Below are 24,361 nucleotides of genomic sequence, written 5' to 3' on the forward strand. Positions count from 1 at the left end.
TGTAAGGTGGATAAAAGCCCCACGTCTGCGGCCTCTTATATGTCCATGGTCAGGGAATCATTTGGCGACTAATAGTACTAAAACAGTATAAGGTACGTTCGCCACCAGCTATTCTGGGGCAGAGGTCATGTGACCTTCCAAACGGCGTATACTTATATCTAATATATAGCTAAGAACAGGGATCTGATGTCCGTCACGTTCAATAGAGTCTGATAGACAGAGGGAGATAAGTGGGGGGAGTGGGTGCCTAATTACAAAAAGTTGGTTTGTGGCAAAGACAAAGGGGGAGATGTATCAAGCTTTGGAGAGTGATAAACTGGAGAAGTGACCAATCAGCTCCTAGCCGTCATTTCTGTAGCACAATCTATGACATTACAGTCAGTCGCTGATTGGTTGCTCTGATCAACTTCTCCACTTCATCTCTCCAAGACTTGATACATCTCCTCTGGAGTGTCCAACATCTTTATATATACACCAGTGTTGGCTAACCTTGACACTCCAGCTGTTGTGGAACTATATATCCCAGCATGCCCTGCCACAGTTTTAGCATGCCCTAATAGCAAAACTGTAGCAGTGCATGCTGGGTTATGTAGTTCCATAACAGCTGGAGTGTCAAGGTTAGCCAACACTGGTATATACTATTCCCCATATTAGAGTGACATATTACCCTGCACATACAGTACTTAGGCAGCGTTCTTTATTGTCTGTGCACTTAGGGCCTGATTCAGAGCCGGACGCTATTTGCTCTCGCTCGTCCAGAAAAAGGGGCTGGCTATTTAAATTAACCGTTCGCTCTTTGCGGTCTGTTCACGCCTCTATGTCTGAACGAGCGAACAAAACATGCGAACGTAATTTTGAAAAAAAATGCCCCCTGGCTGCTCGCATCATACGTCATGTCCGCTATTTATTAGATTAATCGAGTACATCGGACGGCGTATGAACTGCTCGCTATTCTTGTGGTTGGTTTTTCCTACCACAATCTTGCGAGCAGTTCTGACTATAAAATAACCCAGTGACGTGGTCCATGACGCTGCTTTAGTAATTATGCACACCCTTAAAACGCCAATTTTGACCTTTAAGCACGCCTGCGTTCGGATCTCCACTTGCCGTTTTCAAGCACCTTCCCCTGTTACCACCCACATACGCCTCCTCCTGTCACTCAAAATAGCAGGCATTCGCTATTTAGCGAGCACACGATTTTCGTCCGCACTGACTGGTTCGCGCATGCGTATTAAAATCCGTACGCATGCGCAGTTGTGCGAACATCGGTCGGAACGAACGAGCGGCCGCTTATAAGCGGCTCTGAATCAGGCCCTTAGGCCTGTGCCCAGTATCCATTGAAAACCATGAGCGAGGGGTTCCGGGCAGAGCCGCCTCCACGTGGGCATGTCTTACGCAGAATTGCTCCATAATGACCTTGAGCATCACAAGCTCTAAGTAAAAAACAAAGAGGCGGCCGACAGGCGAGACACGTGTACATCTGTGTGCGAACGGGACCGAGTGCTCCGGTGCAGCGGCCGCGGCTTTCTCTCGCGCCGGGTTCTGTTGTGCTTTGTGTACAGGCTCAGACGCAAACAGATATACCAGCGTTGCATCCGATACATTTTTGGTTGAAAAAGACGCAAAAAAAACCCCCCAATCGGCGCAAACAGAGTCACACGGGTCTCACTGGCGCCAGGCGTCTCGCGCTGCATGACGCACTGAGGCTAGGTGCATGTGGACACATCTGTACTGATGAAATATACATAAGGTCTAAGAGGAAATACTCAGAAATACACTTGTGCTTTCATCCGGCTAGAAAAGTGGATGCTGCTCGGCCTGTTCTGTAATAAGCCGATGTGTCAGCACACGGCACTTAGTTGCGGGGTCTGGAGGGCGGCAGGACGCCCCCCACCCCCCCCCGTTGTCCTGATACAGAGTGATTATGGGCAGTAACAGCAGCTTCACAAGCTGTCAAACACGCTGGCTCCGCGCACTGCTCACAATTATCGGGGAGAGGGAGCTGGGATTGAAAAACCCACAGGGGCTTTGTCACGTAGGGAACGGTGAAAAATAACCTGAGAGTATGTTGTGCGAGATGGCAGCAGAAGATTCTATCAGATACATAAATACAGCCAGCTACTGTAACCGCTTCACTGCCGCTGGCCGCGCCGCAGAATCCGGCTTCTTCCGACGGCCGCGGACGCACAACGCAACAACGTCACGTCAAGACAGAGGCGGATTTGCGGCGGTCTGGACATTGTCCCACACTCTGCACATACGTGTAGAATAAGGAATAGACACAATATAACACAGAAGTGCTCGCAGGCTATATTACCATGATTTACCAACAGAACAAGGGGCAGACCATATAAACTTGCTCGCCCTGCGCATTATGCAAATATGAAAACATGCAAATGACGCAGGCGGCGAGGAAAGTACGCAATTGAGACGCCCACCTGCGGATTTGCATATCCAAGAATCTGCGTACAAAGACGCATCACTGGTCGCTGATCCTCCGATAATCAGACTTCTGAGTGACCCTACAGTCGCGCACATTGGCTGTATACGATCGCAGATGCAGGATGTGACACAGCCTGAAAAATGGACGCGACATGCCTGCGTTCATTGCCGGCGCTCCCCGTTACCTCCCACAAACGATCCCTGACTGTCAATCACAATGCGGATAAACAGTCGCTGCGAGCGACTACGGTAATGTACCCTGACGCATGCGCCGTGCAACTCAGATGCATGCGAAGATTGCAGATTATCGCTCAGCTGCGCAAACATTGGAATAGCGAGCATCTGTGAATCAGGCCCATACTTAGTGAGGCCGGCACCAATGGACGCGGACAGTTACCACAGGGGAAGCAAGTACCTAACAATCACCGGCCATTGCCGTCATGCTGCCCAATCCTCAGGGGCACAATGGCACGGACGCTGCCACCCGTGCACCTGGTAGGTGACCCTACTGGCGAGGCCCCCAGAGAGCTCAGGGAATGAGGGGTGAACAGATAACGGCTATGACAGGGAGACGATGCATTGTGTTATTATATTGCAGTTATATAAATGTATATAGCTCGGTTCCCTTGAAGAATAATACCCTATGGCTCCCTGGGCACATATACAGGGGAAGCAGTTGGGAAGATGACGGATGTAATCCCGACCGCCGGCTTCCCGACTGTCTAATCTCGGCAAGTGTCTAATGACAGTCGTCGAAATCCTGACGCCTGTCATTACACCTACGCCGGGAGCCCGACACCCCGGCTTACCGATCGAAGGTAAGCCGGGCGCGGACAGCCGTTGGGAAGGGAGGGTTAGGTTAGGGATTCCCGGGGGTGGGGGGGTTCTGGGGACAGACACTTAGGGTTAGGCTAGGGGAAGGGGGGGGGGGGTTTAGGTACTTGGGTGGGAGGTTAGGGCTAGGCACCCCCCTGGGAGACTTAGGGTTAGGCTGTGGGAAAGGGGGGGGTTAGGTTAATGCACTTAGAGGGGGGTTAGGGCTAGGCACCCCTAAAGGAGGGTTAGGGGGTAGAATTAGGTTAGTCTATACTTACCTTTATACGTTGGGGATCTTCACCCCTGCCGGGCTTCCGCTGTCGGGATTTGAACTTTAAATCATTCCGATTCCCATATACTGTACAATAAGCAGCTTGTGTCTATTTGCTATATAAGATCATTTTACAGACATTTGTACATCTTAAATGATCTGCACTCACTGCGATGATACTGTACAGAATGATCATAATTAGGGAGTAAACTAACAACTTCTGAGTGAACGTCAATCAAACCTGTCACATGTGACGTATTCTGCTTCATAATCATTAATTCCCGCACACCGCCATCACGTCTCCCGGGGCGGCGTCATGTTATTAAGAAGTGAAGACAGGCCGATGGAGAGGAGACGAGGTGCCTGGCTGGAGGCTGCAGCGGTATTTATAGCAACTAGTGTCGTACTTCACCTGCCCTATATACTGTACATAGATATGAGACAGAGTTCTGCACTACCAATCGCTATTCTGCCTATACGCACGCAGCGCACTTGCTAATATCAGCGGGGATATGTAAATGTGTGCATTTGCATTGCGATCGCAGCCAGACATAAGGACGCCCACTTCCCCTTACTCACATCCGTATACTAGGGAAACCATCGGTAACATCGGACCCATACGCTCACTTGCACAAGCTTTGTCCTTACTCAGCAATTGCTACCAACCACGCTATCAGTGCTATGGCTGCTTATGGTATCGCAGTGGCTAAAAAATGGATTGCGGGACCCACGTCGCTCCTAATTGTTTAACCCCACGTTAGCAGGCTGCAAGGAGCAGGTCGGGCCCGGATAAGGTCCTTAGCAATGTACTGGGACCCGTCTCTTCCCTTGCATGGTTCAAAAACGCCATATAAAATCAAGGCCTAGACCGGAGCCCAGGTTACCGACCCCGGGAGAGACCTTTTATTCCATCCAGTGTAGTAACTGTATGAGCGCTGCGGCCTAACACGCTGGAGCGAGGAGCTGGAGCGGCAGATGGTGTTAAATGACCAGAGAAAGCTTAAAGGCTTAATATGATAAAGACAAGCTGCAATTATATGTCAGGGAGCCGCACACAGCCTGATGAGCCGGATTACAGATGTCAGAGAGGGAGAGCTGCTGATCACATGAAGGCCTGATTGGCAGAGGACAGACTACATCCATAGATATGTTAGACGTGAGCACTGATTATATCACATTACCCGACTAATTGCATCTAAAACAATGAATATCCACGTATTAATGGAGGCAGTGTGCTGGTGTTATCTGTGCGCCTTATTAAGGGATTAAAGGGTCAGTGCATGAAGAAATGAAAAATAAACATGTATGTGAGAGGACAGAACACACGGTACCAGTGACGGCCGCGGACAGGTGTCTGCTCTCTCAGCTTACACTGCGCGGATCAGGGTCAGGATGAAAGAAAACCAGTTTGCTTCCAGATGTGCTCATTCCGACACAGAATATGCACCACGGCACAGTAATGGCACCACGGCACAGTAATGGCACCACGGCACAGAAATGGCATCAAGGCACAGTAATGGCACCACGGCACAGTAATGGCACCACGGCACAGTAATGGCACCACGGCACAGTAATGGCATCAAGGCACAGTAATGGCATCAAGGCACAGTAATGGCATCAAGGCACAGTAATGGCATCAAGGCACAGAAATGGCATCAAGGCACAGTAATGGCACCACGGCACAGTAATGGCATCAAGGCACAGTAATGGCACCACGGCACAGTAATGGCATCAAGGCACAGTAATGGCACCACGGCACAGTAATGGCATCAAGGCACAGTAATGGCACCACGGCACAATAATGGCATCAAGGCACAGTAATGGCATCAAGGCACAGTAATGGCACCACGGCACAGTAATGGCATCAAGACACAGTAATGGCACCACGGCACAGTAATGGCATCAAGGCACAGTAATGGCACCACGGCACAGTAATGGCACCACGGCACAGAAATGGCATAATGTATGAATACAGGAGAGAGTATAGATTAAAGATATTAATCTATAATATATTGTGTACAGTCTTCAGACGCTAATAAGGCCGGCAATCAGTCACTTATCTTACAGCTCAGCCAGGTGACACCTACTTACTGTACATGCAGGTACATACACCTGAGTCTCTGTATTACCCACCAGCCAGGTGACACCTACTTACTGTACATGCAGGTACATACACCTGAGTCTCTGTATTACCCATCAGCCAGGTGACACCTACTTACTGTACATTCAGGTACATACCCCTGAGTCTCTGTATTACCCACCAGCCAGGTAACACCTACTTACTGTACATGCAGGTACATACACCTGAGTCTCTGTATTACCCACCAGCCAGGTGACACCTACTTACTGTACATGCAGGTACATACACCTGAGTCTCTGTATTACCCACCAGCCAGGTGACACCTACTTACTGTACATGCAGGTACATACACCTGAGTCTCTGTATTACCCACCAGCCAGGTGACACCTACTTACTGTACATGCAGGTACATACACCTGAGTCTCTGTATTACCCACCAGCCAGGTGACACCTACTTACTGTACAAGCAGGTACATACCCCTGAGTCTCTGTATTACCCACCAGCCAGGTGACACCTACTTACTGTACATGCAGGTACATACACCTGAGTCTCTGTATTACCCACCAGCCAGGTGACACCTACTTACTGTACATGCAGGTACATACATCTGAGTCTCTGTATTACCCACCAGCCAGGTGACACCTACTTACTGTACAAGCAGGTACATACCCCTGAGTCTCTGTATTACCCACCAGCCAGGTGACACCTACTTACTGTACAAGCAGGTACATACCCCTGAGTCTCTGTATTACCCACCAGCCAGGTGACACCTACTTACTGTACATGCAGGTACATACATCTGAGTCTCTGTATTACCCACCAGCCAGGTGACACCTACTTACTGTACAAGCAGGTACATACCCCTGAGTCTCTGTATTACCCACCAGCCAGGTGACACCTACTTACTGTACATTCAGGTACATACATCTGAGTCTCTGTATTACCCACCAGCCAGGTGACACCTACTTACTGTACAAGCAGGTACATACCCCTGAGTCTCTGTATTACCCACCAGCCAGGTGACACCTACTTACTGTACATTCAGGTACATACACCTGAGTCTCTGTATTACCCACCAGCCAGGTGACACCTACTTACTGTACATGCAGGTACATACCCCTGAGTCTCTGTATTACCCACCAGCCAAGTGACACCTACTTACTGTACATGCAGGTACATACAGCTTGGAATCTTACAGCAGCCCTATGCTATAATATATATGAATATTCTCCGGTCTCCTTTGTTAGCGATTACGCCTCTTTGCACATACCAGTTTCAGCACTTCCAAAAGATGTGCGCCTGACTAGCCAACCCGTATTCACCGGGAACGCCCACAACACACATGTCTAGTACATTTCGGAGATTGAGCGTCTGAATCAGTACTGCTACTATGTGCGCAGATAATCGGGTCGCGTGCGCCGTGCGATTTAGATGCATTTTAAGGCCCAAAACCCGCCAAGCTCTACGCCGCTTCTCAATGTCATTTCAAGTTACAAATGAGATATTTATGTTTACGTGAATAGATGAACGTTCTCCATGAAGCGTCGCACAATGCAATTACTGCTACATAAAAATAGACAATAAAAAAAAAAAAGTGCCTAAAGTAATAATGCTCTTAGTAAAAATAGCAAATAGGGTGCTGGTTATTGATAAACGGCTGCAGGGTCTTATACCCCCCCCTCGGCTAATACCAGTCCATTGTCCCCTGGCACATCCCTAATCTCGTACAGCCCATTTCCCTTTCTACAGAAGCCCAGCATGGGGCGGCCGTAAGCCCGGGGTCCAGTCTTCCGGTGTCATTTCCCTGTATAGTCTGGAGGGGTACTGGGGCCGTTCTGTCACTAAATGCTGCCTCTCTTTGTGTGACGCTTGTAAGGCCAAAGACTTCATTAACTGATAGCTGCTGACAATTAGCTGCAAATCTCCTCCCAGCGAGAGCCTATTACAGCAAGATGACCTGAAAACAAGTTGCTGTCACCCCCAGTGGTCTGCGCAGAGCTGGTATTAATTAAACCAGACCCCTCTGAGACAGCTGCCCACTGTGCATCAGGGCTGCACACAGAGAGGACAGGGGGGGGGGGGTGTAAGGCACATGTGATTAAACAGGGTCAGGCTCCCCGGAATCTAAGCTCTCTCTTGTCCTGGTAAAGAGATAATATTTGTAGTGATTAACTGGAAATCTAGTTAACCTTTTGCCACAAATTATTTGTATTCCCACGGAATCCATGTCCAATGGCTGTGACCTCTGCCGGGCCCGGACTCTTAGAAGGTGGCTTTGATTACCCGCCCGTATAATGCTTTCACTGCCTGTCACAGCTGCCGGTCCTGGTTACCCAGCCGAATCTGACAACTCCATGGAGATGAGCACTGGACGGGTACGGCGATATATGGGGTAGCCACGGCTTTACCCTCTCTGGGCCAGATGGGATGGTGTCCGGAGCCCGTAATGTAATGTCCATCGTACCAGAGACCCCCCCAAGCCCATGCATCTTCTATACTATGTGTCGTCTTCTTTAATTTATCGCCCATCGTATTACCCAGCGCATCGTTTTATAGTTAAGGCCCCCCCACACGGAACGATATTAACGGCTGATCCAACGGATTGGAACGATATTGCAGTAATATCGTTCCGTGTGTCGGTATGATATCATCCGCTGCACGCGCGCGTCGGGTCGTCGGTCGCTCCTCCAGATCTTTCTGCGTGCACAAGAGATCTGGAGGATCGACGAACGATCCCATGCTGGTCTATGTGGGGGGCGGGGGCGGAATATGGGGGCGGTCGCTCCGTGCGTGGGAACTGGACGATATGTCGGCCGTTGGATCATGGATCGCAACGCTGGGTACACATCGTACAGTGTGTACCCAGCTTTACCGCAGGAGCCCCCAGTTGTACAGAGCTGCGCAGTTCACTGACGCTACATAAACGTATATTAATTATGTCCCGGATTTTTTTACTCTGCAAGGGTTACTCTTTATGCTGCTGGTATATTGTAATCGTTACCTGTATACCTGCGTGTTCTTCACGTTTCAACATGTTATTGGAAGTTGGTTTAAGCCCCGACAACATAGTAACACGAGACAAACCGGCTACCTACATTTTAAAGACCGAGAGATTGAACCAAAATTATATTTAGTTTTAAATTTATTTAGTTTTCCTAGGATCTAATTGAATTAGCTGTGATTTGCTCACGGCTAAAGTCCGCGGACATCGCACGATGCGTTAACGTTTGCCAATAAAAATAGGAACACTCCACGCAATCTAATTAGAAACGTGAAATCGTGGCTTTCTGTTGGCTACACTCTGGGGGGTGTATCCAATTAGCCCCGAACATTGTTCGGCCCGCTAATGGATAGCCGCGATCGGCGAAAAACGGGGATTTTTTTCGCAGATTATCCCCGTTTTTTGCCCTATACTATTATTTCGATCGAAATAATAGGATAGTTCTCCCGAAAACACATAGGACCCGCGATAAGCTTGCGGACCGATGTGTTTTCGCAATTTAGGTGATTAAAAAAAACGGCACTCATCGTGGACTATTTTTCTGGACACATCAGGTCCCAAAAAATATCCATGATAAGTGGCGGTGTCGGGCGGCACTTCGGGGCTAATAGGATAGGCCCACCGCAATCAATTAGCAGCGCTACTTTAACGCTGCTAATTGGATACCCCCCCTCTGAATTCTATAAATCAAAACTAATCACAATAATATATTTATTAAGGCCCAATATTATAGGATGGGGAAAATTCTGTGTAAAGTGACAAATCTGAGCAGTATAGGGACTGAAGAGCGCGGACGGTAATTTGCTGCGTGGGAGAGACACCAGGAGGTTTCTCCTTTTATACCAGAGGTTGCCAAACTCGGCCCTCAATGCACCCTAACAGTACAGGTTTTAAGGATATCCATGGTTGAGTACAGATGGTTAAATCAAATTGGTGAAAATAGGTTCTAATTAGGTCACCTGCACTCGAGCACGGATATCCCTAAAACCTGGACTCTTAAGCTGCATACACACACAACGATGTTAGCAACCAACAATTTTAGTTAATTTTTTCGAAAATCCTTCACTAAAAATCATTGGTTACTAAGATAATGAACGATTTTCATGAACGATTTTTTAATCATGCATTCAGTGAATGGAAATCATTCATTCTTCACAACATGAACGATTTTCTGAACGAAAATCGTTTGTTGGACATTCAGAATGGATGATGAACTACAAACGTGAACGCGCATGAACGATGACCGTTCATCGTTCACCTTAAAAAGATGAACGATTTTATAATCGCTTTAACGATAACGACGTTGTTATAGTTAAATCGTTCAAAAAATCGTTGTGTGTGTACGCACCTTTCGGGGTAAATTTACTAAGATGGGAGTTCTATGAAGAAGTGATGTTGCCCATAGCAACCAATCAACTTCTACTTCTCATTTATCTAGCACCTTTTAGAAGATAATACCTGGAATCTGATTGGTTGCTATGGGCAACATCACTTCTTAATAGAACTCCCATCTTAGTAAATTTACCCCTTAGGGTGCCTTGAGGACCGAGTTTGGGAGCCAACCAGAAACAAAGATGGAGAAAATGGTGATATGATACAATTATGATCATGTGATGGTGATAGAGAGTTGTGATTGGCTCCTATTGGTCTATATCTTCTGGGTGTGATATTTATCTGCTGGGTCTAAGATGAAATGTATTTGCTGGACCCCCATTTATTACCCTGTGGGGAGGAAATCGTGAACACGGCCCCCCGACCATGGCAGCTTTATTACCCAATATTGCTACTGTAGCAGGAAATGATTTACCCGGACACGCTGCACCTTTTTATATTTAGGGGTCTCACTTCTGCACAACTCATCCCAGCGCAGGGGCAGGAGCAGGATTTTGAAGGGTGGACTCCAGATTTACAGAGAGATGCGTAACCTGGGCAGTGCTGTACACAAGCGTTCTGCTTACAGAGCGTACACAACTCTGTTACTTCTCCGGCTGCGTCTGACAAGGGCGCAACATGGTGGTAACGGGGTGCTCGCATGTTGGCAGAGTGGGGGACGTGTCGATGGTGTGTAAATGGAACCTCGCGCTTGGCTGAGTCATGTGTACGTAAAGATCCAAATTATTTCACATGCCAGGTATAGCGCGCTGACGGCTATGGCGGTTACTTCCAGATGCACAGAGGCGTGCAATTCTATGACCAGGCGTTATGTATGCGTTTAGTCCCGTGCGTGCAGTGCTGTTGCGTGTAACTCTGAATTGGCCAGACTATGGCTCGTATTCAATTTGAGCCGAGCCGCGATACTTTTTCGCCTCCCGGACTTTTTGCCTACTTCGCCTGTTTTGCAGGCGGAAAAGTATCGCGCACGTGCCCACGTATCCCCGTATTCAATTTGAAAGTAGGCAAAACGGGACCTGACGAAATTTAAACAAGCGGAAAGTCCTGTCAGATTTGGGGAAATCAGCCTGACACCCCCCAAAAGATGCTGTGACATGGGGGTTAGCTATGTTACTCCCCGATTTGGCTTGCTGAAGGTATTTGGTGTTTTTAAACGGGTTCAATAGCTGCTAAATTGCGTTTTTCTATACGTGATGCAGAATAGTAGTCAGGAGTATGTTTTTCCAGAAAATAACTTATCCCAGTAAATTTGGGGTACTTGAAAATGGGGGTCAGCATATTTAAAAGTAGCTAAAGTTAGGTCCCTGCAATGATAAAAACACCTGGGGCATACTTGGGGACCCCCCCCCAGAGCCAAGTTCATAGTTTTTAACTTTGTCCCCCAACTTTTTTTTTTTTTCGCCCCCAAATTCAAAGTGATTTTTTGGGGTGTCCTTAAGTGTTTTTTTTAACATTTTTTGACACAGTTGACCTTTGGGGGACTGTCTGAAGGCTGCAGGTGGGTTCCTGCAACGTTGCACCCCAAAACCCCAATTCTGCACTTTTTTCCGCCTCCCATTCATAGGCGAAACTTTTTTGCCTATTAGATTGCATTGACTTTCTGCCTAGGCGGAACGTTTTCCAAATTGAAATCGGTGATACTTTTCCGCCTGGCAAAATGACGCCATCGGTGAAAAGTTTTCGCCAAAAACACGCGAAAACGGCTTTTCGCCTCAAACTGAATACGGCCCCATGCGTGTATATCCAGTACAAACACAAAACTGAGTATAGTATTTAATATATACGTCCTGCTCCGAAAAAGTATATAAGTCTCTATATAATCTCTCCCTCCCATGTCCCTTGTGCGTTTCTATGTGGCACCACGGCACTGGGATATATCGATATTATGACGCTAATAAAAGCGGCACGTTCATGGTGTCTGTGCGCCGTGCCCAGCTTATACCAAGCAGCTATTAGGATGGGTTTTGAATATTTTTCCAAGCAACCAAGAAAAGTTTCTCCCCTCCTGGAAGCCAGCCAGACACTGACATGGAAGTGGTTTCACTCTGCAGCCAGGCTCGCTCCCAGCCCGAGCGCGCATGGAACGCCAGCCTCGCTGTGACAGGCGCGTTACCGGAGGTGGGAGGTGAAAGTGTAAGCTATTCTCATACAGCTGGTGGGCAGCATATTTATAGCTGCAAATAATGATAAACTCCTCCAAGATGTCTAATGAAACATATATAACAAGCGAAAACATGTCCATTAGAACTAAATAATGCCTCGGGATTCCTATCTGAAAAGCTAAAAAAAAAAAAAAAAAAAAAAAGTGCAAAGATTCCAGCATTGAGGACGCCGCCATTTTAATCTCCAGCGCCGTCAGCGCCGGTATTCAGGATATGAGGATAGCGATTCGTTTTCTAACACAGTGGCGGCAAGAGTTGGATAATCGAAGGGTCAAGATCGATGTTACTGCTCAAGGTCGCCATTGGCGGCAGTCTACAGATGACGCCATCACCGCTGCCCGCCGATGACCCCATTGATGTCGCCCTTGAATGCCAAGTAAGCATCAGCTGGAACACATTGACGCTTGGAAAGAGCAACGTTCGATGTCCCGTCCCTAGCAAACCCTGGCTAAATGCTACTGACGCTAAGGCAGGAGAGTCCGGCCGCTGCAGTGTCAGCCCGCGCACCACGGCGCAGCTACTGACCATTTCACACCACCGTCCGATCGCGCTAACTGACCTGGAACGCACATTAATGGCAACTAAATAAAGTCGTTTTAGATTAGCAAAAGATGTGTAAAGCCGCAAGTCTGTCGGCAGCGTCATCGCTTTCCATGGTTTTAAAACCAATTCAATTAAAAAAATAATAATTATGTATTAATAAAAATAATCAATTGTTATCTATATCCGGCTGAGCAGGCTGTTACTTCCTAGCACTGATATGTGGGGAACTATTTAAAGAAACAGGATCCCGGAATAATGTTCGGCTGCACCTCTCGCGTCCCATCGTCACACCCTCACTTTGTGAATTGGCTTCTGAGTTAATACATTCAACTATATCCACAGATATGGAGGCTGAGGATCTACATAGAGAAGTACAGGAATTTATAGATTAGACACACAGCATGTCACGTCCTTCAAAATGGGGGAAGGAAGAGAATGGAGACTATGACTGGTTGGAGGCTGGGGGTCATCAAACATCGACCTCCGATCATTGAGGCTGGCAAACCATGGATGGCCCTACTGAAGGCTGAGGGGAGGGGCAGATGGAAGCAACAGTATTCCTGGCCAAGTACAGTGCGGGCATACAGGGGCATCCAGCTTTGCGGAGCAGGACAAAAATTAGATTTTAATATGTGGATCAAGATTATTAAAATTAGATAAAAGGGTGGAGAGGACACATTTTTGGGGGAGAAGGCTTCTAGTGTGCAAAAGGACTTGATATTGGCACCAAGTCTGAACTAGCGTACATTTAACGGGACAAGTTGCACTTTTATGATAAACTACGGAAAACAAGGCAATTTCTGGGTGCACTTTCGAGCTCATTCAGACCCGCTTGCAAGTTGCGGTCGCTCGCTGGCAGAAAGGGGCCGGTTATTTAAATTAAGTGCTCGCACTGCGTCGCGTAAGGACGCCCAATATGTTTTAGCGAGCTATGGCAAACTGCGCTCGCAAGTGTCTAAAGACGCCCCCTTGCCACTCGCAACACACGTCATCTCCGGGAAATGTAGGTTAAATCGGGACCATCGGGACTCATCGGAGCTGCTCGCAGCCCTTGGGGTTGCCTTAACACACCGCAAGCACAGCGATCAGCGCTGGCTGAGATACATGCAGGTGACGTGTACAATGACGCTACTTTGTGCTAATTATGCACGCCCTTTAAACTGCGTTTTGGCGGCCGACATGCCTGCGTTCGCACATCCACTCCCCCGTTCACAAGCACCTTCTCCTGTTACCTCCCACAAACGGCGCTATCTGTCACTCAAAGTAGCGACCTGATAGTGGCTTACGAGCAACCAAAATCAGATCGCAAAGACTGGCTTGCGCACACGCACTGCGAATTCTACGCATGCGCAGATGGGCAAAAATCGCTCAGAGCGAGCGGGTCTGAATCAGGTCCTTTGTCCAATATAAAACACAGAAAAGTGCTGCATGGAAGACATCATTACGCCATGAATCAGGCTAGCGAACGGTGAGCAAGCGGGCACCTGGAATTGCAGACCTTCTAGGGGCACCAGTGCAAAAGCAAATAGATTTGCGGTGCCCATACTGTGTGCAATACATAAGGTTTTATCTTTATTTAGATGGGGACAACCCAAGGTACCTAATCCTGCACACAATAAGCTGGCCTAGGAACATGAACGTGTTTCTTGTGTATTTCTATAGAGAGATCAATGAAACCTATATCCTAGGACACGTGGGGCAGAGGCAGAGCTGGGGGGGTGGGCACGGCCTCGGGAACGTCACATGCCGGAGCCGCGCTGACCGCTGCTGAGGAATCCTCCGTGCAGACCGGCCAGATACAGATATACATACACATACAGATATACATACACATAACACATACACATATAGATATACATACAGATAACACATACATACATACACACACAGATATACATACAGATACATATATACATACACATACAGATATACATACCCATAGAGATATACATACCCATACAGATATACATACAGATACATATACACATACAGATATACATACACATACAGATATACATACACATACAGACATACACATACAGACATACACATACATACACATACAGATATACATACAGATATACATACACATACAGATATACATACACATACATACAGATATACATACACATAACACATACAGATATACATACATATACACATACATACAGATATACATACACATACAGATATACATACATATACACATACATACAGATATACATACACATACAGATATACATACATATACAGATACACATACATATACAGATATACATACATATATACATACATACAGATACACATACATATACAGATATACATACATATATACATACATACAGATATACATACACATAACACATACACATACAGATATACATACACATACAGATCCAGACTCGCAGCACTGAACAAAAGCTATAATAAGATTACTACAGGAACCAGTCAGAGCAGAGTCCAATTAGCCGGCAATAACTTTCCAATTAGTAATAATTATTTCTCAATGTGCTGTGATGCTGGAGAATGGCCAATGGCCATATTGATTCTCTGCCTAATGATCCAATGTTTGTGTTCACTTCCCCAGTATATTCTGACATTGCATTTATTTATTGCTGTAATACAGATCACTCTCTCTAACCCGCCATTAACAAACGTCTTCCTCGTCTTTTTTTCCCACCCAGAATCCTCGCCCCAGTCCCTTAGCCGCATATAACGGAGAAGCCAAACTAAACACTGTATATCTCAGCCCCCTGACAAGTGAGGGAGGGGATGCCGGCTATAAAGAACCCCTTTGTGAATAAGATAACAGCCAATAGTGATGGTCATTCCCTGTCACTACGTGATAAAAGGGGGTGAACCGCAGAGCACCCCAAACAGCGTGCCGATTAGGAAAGTCACCTACAAAGCAGTAATACTAGCGCTATTCAGGAACTCCTGGCGTTGGGGGCCATTTGGGTGTTTATATGTCCATTCATTTCCTGGCACAACTTTTCTGTACAACAGTCTATGAATATCATGTAAGATACAGGTGTGCTTATAGACAGGTAATGCGGCTAGGGTATGTACAGCGGAGCGTCCTCAGCCAATCAGAGAGAGAGATGGGAGATAACACTGTGCCTTCGGGGAAGACCTGGATCATGTGTGTTCTCTGTATAGGATTGTGGGCAGCTTCTCTGTATAGGATTGCGGGCAGCTTCTCTGTATAGGATTGCGGGCAGCTTCTCTGTACAGGATTGCGGGCAGCTTCTCTGTATAGGATTGTGGGCAGCTTCTCTGTATAGGATTGTGGGCAGCTTCTCTGTATAGGATTGTGGGCAGCTTCTCTGTATAGGATTGTGGGCAGCCTCTCTGTATAGGGTTGTGGGCAGCCTCTCTGTATAGGGTTGTGGGCAGCCTCTCTGTATAGGGTTGTGGGCAGCCTCTCTGTATAGGGTTGTGGGCAGCTTCTCTGTATAGGATTGTGGGCAGCTTCTCTGTATAGGATTGTGGGCAGCTTCTCTGTATAGGATTGTGGGCAGCTTCTCTGTATAGGATTGTGGGCCGCTTCTCTGTATAGGATTGTGGGCCGCTTCTCTGTATAGGATTGTGGGCAGCTTCTCTGTATAGGATTGTGGGCAGCTTCTCTGTATAGGATTGTGGGCAGCCTCTCTGTATAGGATTGTGGGCAGCTTCTCTGTATAGGATTGTGGGCAGCTTCTCTGTATAGGATTGTGGGCAGCTTCTCTGTATAGGATTGTGGGCAGCTTCTCTGTATAGGATTGTGGGCAGCTTCTCTGTATAGGATTGTGGGGCACGGATGGCACACTGTATAACACTATAGGGCACCATGATCAAACACACAGACACAAACTGACATTTCACTACAGAAAAGCCGGAGAGTGGCTTTAACTATAGTGTTATATAAGACATTGTATAGGTAAGCATTACTCTTGTTATATGATATAATCTTATTTGTATTAATGTACTCTTGTGAGATTACGTACAGTATATTGAGAGTATACAAATATAGATTACGGACGACACCGGGGGGACGGGGACCATACCCCCAAAATGTCATGTTCCATCATACGCTCAATGTATGCAATTCACTAACATTTCTGTTTATCACATACACAGCAGACGCGCTAATCCAGTTACAGGGCTCTGCAGGGATATCCACATGAACGTTAGGTCCACATGTAAAATGTCAACAATCACAAAATGTCAACATGGCCATAATGTAGACATTTAACATGTCGGCACCAGAATGTCGACAGTATATTCTAGTGTTATTTTTAGGTTTAGGCTAAAAAAAATATGCAAAAAAAAAAAAAAGGTTATGTAAAAATTCTGGTGTCGACATGTTAAATGTGGACATTTTATACGTCGACCTAACGTTCTGCTATTGTGTCGACCACAAAGAACATTGGCACGTTTATATTTGGACACCAAGACCATTTCCGGGTGTACGCCCACCTCCTGGTCTTTGGGACCAGCCCAGTGTAGTGGACCTACAAAGCAGATTTGTGGATACCCCTGAATATAACACGGTAAAACCTTCACTACAAAGTCCAACCAGTATGACGCGTGATGTCACAGGACATTTTCACTCCATAAATGACCATGACTGAATGCAACATTCCCCAGCAGGGGCTGCTTAGGGTAATGAGATTTGGTGAGGCGCTTGTATGTATTTCCTCTGCTCACAAGCACTTATGAGGATCACAATTATTTCCTATGGAGCCAGTGACTCTGACAATCAGCCACATCTACTGCTGCAAAGTGACCACACATGGCCGCAGATACATGGACATTAGATCAGAGTCATGTCTATTACCTTCCTGGAGATAAGGGCCAATGACTAATGTAATGAGAAAAGATGGCTGTATGGTGTTCATTCTAGCACCCTGCACCTGTCACAACCCGTGCAGTTCCTCTTTCTTGCCTGGGGTGGCGCTGTTTGCTCTGGTGCTCCTAGCACACTCTGGTCTGTTTCTCTGCAGTTTGTTGCATCAGCTGAGTGTGCAGAGCAGAGAGCGACACCTCAGGCAGGAAAGTGGAACTGCACGGGGTGTGACAGGTGCAGCCTGCTAGAATGAACACAAGCTGTATCCACTTCCAATGAACGCTGGATCATCCACCTAGAGCAGGGTGTGCCGTCAGAACGCCTGCGACAAAGTGCCGAGTGACGTGAACTCCACATCGCACGTAGATTCAACAGGATGAGTTAAACGGGAAACGGTTGTAAGACGCGTCGGTGAGTGCGTCGCTGCAATGAGGCCGTGAGCAGCACAACACAGAACGGTCATTCTAGACCTGATATAGGCAGCCTATGGCTACCAGGCACAGAGGTACCTGTAGTCTCACAACTGCTTGAGTGGCCGCGGGCTACTTGTCCTAGGCTCTCAGTATAAACACAGCACAGAACAATTTGGGAATGTGGGCCTGATTAAGAGCCGGACGCTATTTGCGCTCGCTCGTCCAGAAAAAGGGGCTGGCTATTTAAATTGAGCGCTCGCTCTTTGCGGTCTGTTGACGCCTCTATGTCTGAACGAGCGAACAAAACATGTGGACTTTTTTTTTTTTAAAAACGCCCCCTGGCCGCTCGCATCCTACGTCATCTCCGCTATTTATTAGATTAATCGAGTACATCGGACGGCGTATGAACTGCTCGCTATTCTTGTGGTTGCATTTTCCTACCGCAATCATGCGAGCAGTTCTGGCTAAAAGACAACCAACTGACGTGGTCGATGACGCTGCTTTGTTAATTATGCACACCCTTAAAACGCCCGTTTTGACCTTTAAGCACGCCTGCGTTCGGATCTCCATTCCCCGTTTTCAAGCACCTTCCCCTGTTACCACCCACATACGCCTCCTCCTGTCACTCAAATTAGCAGGCATTCGCTATTTTGCGAGCACACGATTTTCGACCGCACCGACTGGTTCGCGCATGCGTACTAAAACCCATACGCATGCGCAGATGTGCGAACATCGCTCGGAGCGAACGAGCGGCCGCTTATGAGCGGCTCTGAATCAGGCCCTCTGTTCCATGTATACAATAAAACAAACATGCAGACGCCAGAATAATCTGGTGACCCTACTCACCGCTATAGAGACCGCACTGACGACAGCTCCAGTGTATCCCAGGATGAACTTGGATGTTGGAGAAGGCTACAAATACAGAGAGTAATAGCCAGGATGAGCGGACACACAGCTGCGTGTAAATCAGACACATTCTCCTATCTGGGAGAGCAGACGTTGTCAAAGTGGGGTGTACACCCTTATTTCTGTATAGTGACCCCCTGGCAAGCAACAGCCTTTCTGTGAGAGAGGAAACACAAACAAATTCCCCCAGCACACCATAATGAACCAGCAAAAGAGATGTACATCCTGCATAATAATAGTAATGTAGAGATCTTAAGTTACATACATTTGCAAACATATGGTAAGTCACCAGCCACGGCAAGGCGTCTCTGCTCTGCTGGTGGTCCCTACACTACATGATAATAGCACCCACTTTGGGTCATACAATTATGTATTTGTAAATCGAGAGCCATATTAGTCCCATATTGGAGGATCCTGGGGTGCCTCCAGGGGAGTTGGCTCTCGTTTAAGAAATACATAAAAGTATGACCCAAAGTGGGTGCTATTATCATGTAGGACCACCAGCAGAGCAGAGACGCCTTGCCGTGGCTGGTGAGATACCATATGTATGCAGATGTATGGATGTATGTCTGTTTTGTTGGTCCTTTATGAAGCGCTGGGGGACTTTGGACCTCATTCAGAGTCGGTTGAAGCGGCCGCTCGGTCGTACGGGAAAAGGGGCCGTATATGCAAATGATTCCCTCGCAAGTTGCGTTCCTAAGTTCGGATCGGTAGCTGGCCGACCAAGGGGAAGAAGCGGTCGGAAGACAAAAAAATACGCCCCCTTCTCGTACGCATTACACGTCATCTCCGGGCATATAAGGATTAATCGAGACCATCGGAACTGGTCGTAGAGCTTAAGGTTGACCATACCCTCTGTTAAGCTCTACGATCATGTCAGTGTACAAACCTCCCATGTCACATGTGCCATGACGCTACTTTGTTAATTATGCACTCCCATAAAACGCCGTTCGCATAATTAGGCACGCCTGCGTTCGGATCTCCACTCCCCCGTTTTCAAGCACCTTCCCCTGTTACCACCCACAAACGCCTCCATCTGTCACTCAAACTACCGACCTGGCTGTGTTCAAGGAGAGAGAAATTTCTGATCGTATCGGCTAGTTTGCGCACGCGCATTGCGAACTTTACGCATGCGCAGTATAGCGAACATCGGTGGCGTACGACCGTGCGGCCGCTTCGACCGACTCTGAATGAGGTCCTTTGTGTGTTTTTTTTTTTTCTAGTCTAGATTACACCCCTAAAGCCACCAATCAGCTTCTAACGGTCAATTCAAACAAAGGACAGCTAGCAGCTGATTGGCTGTTTTGGGAAACTTCTCCACTTTATCTCACTAAGGGGTCTATGTGCTGGGAATTGGAGAGAGATAAAGTGGATGAAAACAAAGTACCAACTAATCAGCTCCTGTCATTGTTTCAAATACTGTAAAATGTCAGTTAGAAGCTAATTGGTTGGCACTTTATCTCTCCAAGGCTTGATACATCTCCCCCTTAGCGTTTTAAAATGTCCTCATTGTCACACACAAGAATAAAAACTTGGGTGGGACGGCTGTCACAGGAATGAGGGTAACGAGCCCAGGGTGCGGAGTTCTCCTTAATAAATGTGTCTAAGTTTACCGACATCAGCTTCTTTGCTACGTCTTCATACCGGTACCAGCGGAAAAGGGTCTCGATTCAGACAGAAAAAGTGCGAAATGCAAAAGTGAAACTACAGTCACAAAATCCCTGGGGCGCAATAGGCGGAAATGTCACGCTACTATCTGTCTCAAGGCCCCCATACATCAGAGATTGAATGCAGCAATCGTGCAATTTGCAATCGATTGTGTCTAACAATCTTTCCGTTTTTCAATCTATTGTGGTAATTCTGCAATCGATTGAAAAAGGGAAAGATTTTTAGACACAATCGATTGCAAATTGCACGATTGCTGCAATCAAATCTCTGATGTATGGGGGCCTTGAGACAAAGGTTTGCAGGTGACGATAAAAGAAGCAACAGCCGGGATGAAGGAACAGTCAGGACAGGGGAACGATGTCTTCTTGCAGGATGTAATTAGTTTAGCTGCAGGAGGCCCGTGCCCTGCGCGCACAGACCATCAGGCCCTGCGTGGGGGGTTCTCACCTTGGTAGCATTGCGATTTGCATAGTTGACACCTGCGTTGTGACTTTGATTCAACCACTAAATAACAAAAAGAGGGTAAAAACGTGTTAATGGAAGAAAGGATGGCACAATATATACATAGAGGCTATAATCGCACACATAATATGATGATGAAAGGGTGCAAAAATTTGGGAGCATATTTAAATCATTGAACACGAGTAAAAACAGGATCCATCACTTCTATCAGGAAGGCTCAGTCTGTAGTCACTAGACGCTGGACAGTCTCCGGACACCACGGGGTAAATGTAATAGGGTCAGTTTTATCTGCGGGAAAAATTTGTACCTTCTCGCACATTTAAGGGTACGAGTTTGTCCCACAACTCGGCAAATGTAACAGCCTGCGTACTTGTGAGCTCCAGGCTATTACATTGTGTGAGTTTTCCGTAAGAAAACTCGGACCTTGTAATGCGACTTTCATTACAAGGTCCGAGTTACACAGGAGCCTTCACAGATCAGTGATGTCCCTGAAGGCTTGTGTTAAAAAAAAATGGTAAAGTGTTAAAAATTCTCTCCCCCACCCCCTCCGAAAAAATAGCCGTGGAGTCCCTCCCTAAAAGCGCAACCAGCACCTGGCATGCCAATTCAAGGTTCTTACATTCGCCTACAAAGCCCTCATCAAATCCTCTCCTGCATACATTTCTGACCTTCTCTCCCTTCACACTCCCGCCCGTCCACTTCGCTCAACTAATACACGCCGCCTCTCTTGCCAACTGATTACTTACTCCCACTCCCGCATCCGAGATTTTGCCCGTGCTGCTCCCTACCTTTGGAATGCTCTCCCTCTCCCCATCAGACTCTCCACCTCTACAAATCTTCAAACGGGCTCTCAAGACCCACTACTTCATCAAGGCCTTTCAACACTCATCCTAACCCACCTCATGCTCTTTCCTCCCTATCTTACCCTTCTGTGTCACACCTGTCTGTCTGCCCCTCCCCTTCTGTGTCACACCTGTCTGTCTGCCCCTCCCCTTCTGTGTCACGCCTGTCTGTCTGCCCCTCCCCTTCTGTGTCACGCCTGTCTGTCTGCCCCTCCCCTTCTGTGTCACACCTGTCTGTCTGCCCCTCCCCTTCTGTCACGCCTGTCTGTCTGCCCCTCCCCTTCTGTGTCACGCCTGTCTGTCTGCCCCTCCCCTTCTGTGTCACGCCTGTCTGTCTGCCCCTCCCCTTCTGTCTCACGCCTTTCTGTCTGCCCCTCCCCTTCTGTGTCACGCCTGTCTGTCTGCCCCTCCCCTTCTGTGTCACGCCTTTCTGTCTGCCCCTCCCCTTCTGTCTCACGCCTTTCTGTCTGCCCCTCCCCTTCTGTGTCACGCCTGTCTGTCTGCCCCTCCCCTTCTGTGTCACGCCTGTCTGTCTGCCCCTCCCCTTCTGTGTCACACCTTTCTGTCTGCCCCTCCCCTTCTGTGTCAGGCCTGTCTGTCTGCCCCTCCCCTTCTGTGTCAGGCCTGTCTGTCTGCCCCTCCCCTTCTGTGTCAGGCCTGTCTGTCTGCCCCTCCCCTTCTGTGTCAGGCCTGTCTGTCTGCCCCTCCCCTTCTGTGTCACGCCTGTCTGTCTGCCCCTCCCCTTCTGTGTCACGCCTGTCTGTCTGCCCCTCCCCTTCTGTGTCACGCCTTTCTGTCTGCCCCTCCCCTTCTGTGTCAGGCCTGTCTGTCTGCCCCTCCCCTTCTGTGTCAGGCCTGTCCGCTGCGGAACACTTGTGGCGCCATATAAATAAAGGATAATAATAATAATAGTTGTGAAAATACAGGGGGGAAAAAAACGTAGGGTTCCCCCTGAATTTTATCAACCAGCAACGGGCTCAGTGTGCCGGTCCTGGTTGTGGAAATACAGAGGACAAAATGAGTAGGGGTCCCCTGTATTTTCCATATCCAGGACTGGCTCACTGAGCCCGGTGCTGGTTGATGAAAATACAGGGGGATCCTTACTTTTTCTCCCTGTATTTTCACAGCCAGGACCGGCTGAGAAAAGCCCAGTGCTAGTCGTGCTGTTAGGAGGGACCCCACATAATCTTTTTTTAAACATTCTACTATTTTGTTAATACAGAAGCATGCACGGATCTTACAGATCTGTGTAACTCGGACCTGTCAGGCTCTACTCACTAGCCTGAAAGCAGGTCTGTTTTTTTTACAAGCTTTAGGGCAGTAATAGTGACCAAATATTAGTTAAGAACTAGCACTCTAGGTGTATCCCCACAACGGCAAAACATCTGGATGTGAGTTTTACCATTGCGAGTTGTGGGGGTGTGAGCAACATCAGAGTTTGTATGTTCTCGCAACCTTTCACATGAGTAGGTGAGTTCTAAAAGTTTTCAAAACTCGGACCCTATCACATTTAGCCCCATGTCTTCTGTTGTGGTCAGTCCAGCGGTCCGCTGAGTATAGACAAAGCGTCTCTCATAGACCGCAGTACCCGTGGGACGCAGTGCAGGACGATGCACCGCAGGGTCAGACCCTCCTCGTGTCACTGTCCGGATGACAACAGAACAACAACATAGATTTATAACACACAAAAGACACAACAAGGCACATTTGTACACGTGGTCATCACATAATATCACAACAGGGAAAAAAAAATGTTGATTAGATTATTAAAGAAAGTTACAGAGACACCCAACATGATCCGCTGGGACAATATGTAAATAAGCCCCTCCTGTTTGGGAGAACAGACTTGTGGGTAATGTTGGTAAATAGCATTAAATGTGCGCATTATCCACTAATAGAACGCCATTTTGAATACTCTCGAGTGCTATATAGGTTAGACTGCGCACTGGGCAGAGTGGGCATAATGTATCACATGGAGAGGGTTGGCAGTGTACGGGCACGCGTACGCACTTCTCAATGTCACACACCAGGCAGTACTGATTTGGGGGACGTGTCCCACTGTCACAAGCAACCAGAACCTGGTACAGAATGCGGGAAGTTGTTAGGAAGGCGCCCCTCCATGTTACACGGTGACACAGGGAAGCGCCATGGGGAAACCACACGCACCAGTGTTCCCAGCAGAAAAGGGGGCGGGTCCAGTACTCTATAGTACATTCCCAGTACCCTCCCTCATCTATGAAAGTGGGGTTGGCTGTTAATAGCATTGTTAGTATTGTATAGAAGATATATGTATTGCGGAAAGAATTCCTGTACTTTTACATCATTAATTCACAATCTGAAAAGCCTTGATACATACAGTGGTGTTGCACCACAGACAGAGGGAGGGAAGGAGACAGACTTTGGTCCAGAAATCAGTGCATAAAGGGCACTGTGTTGCCTAGATACAGCCCCGCCATGGGTCCAGCGCCCATGCCATCTCTCGCCAATTAGCTAGGCCTTAACTAGGAAGGACTCTGGGCCTGATTCAGAGCCGC

At 47.6% G+C, this 24,361-nt stretch overlaps 1 protein-coding gene across 1 annotated transcript in view; it reads right to left on the reverse strand.

Annotated features, from left to right (window-relative positions):
* SFXN5 (sideroflexin 5) overlaps positions 1 to 24,361 on the reverse strand; it is a 425,012-nt gene that overhangs the window by 199,966 nt on the left and 200,685 nt on the right. The window contains exons 8-9 of the mRNA XM_088459744.1: positions 20,971 to 21,027; positions 18,796 to 18,861 (exon numbers count right to left, since the gene is read on the reverse strand). Of these exons, the coding sequence (XP_088315870.1) occupies positions 18,796 to 18,861; positions 20,971 to 21,027 (123 nt within the window). The remainder of the gene's footprint in view (positions 1 to 18,795; positions 18,862 to 20,970; positions 21,028 to 24,361) is intronic.

Source organism: Taudactylus pleione, unplaced genomic scaffold (genome assembly GCF_031769625.1).
Source record: "Taudactylus pleione unplaced genomic scaffold, aTauple2 ptg000930l, whole genome shotgun sequence".
NCBI classification, from domain to species: Eukaryota; Metazoa; Chordata; class Amphibia; order Anura; family Myobatrachidae; genus Taudactylus; species Taudactylus pleione.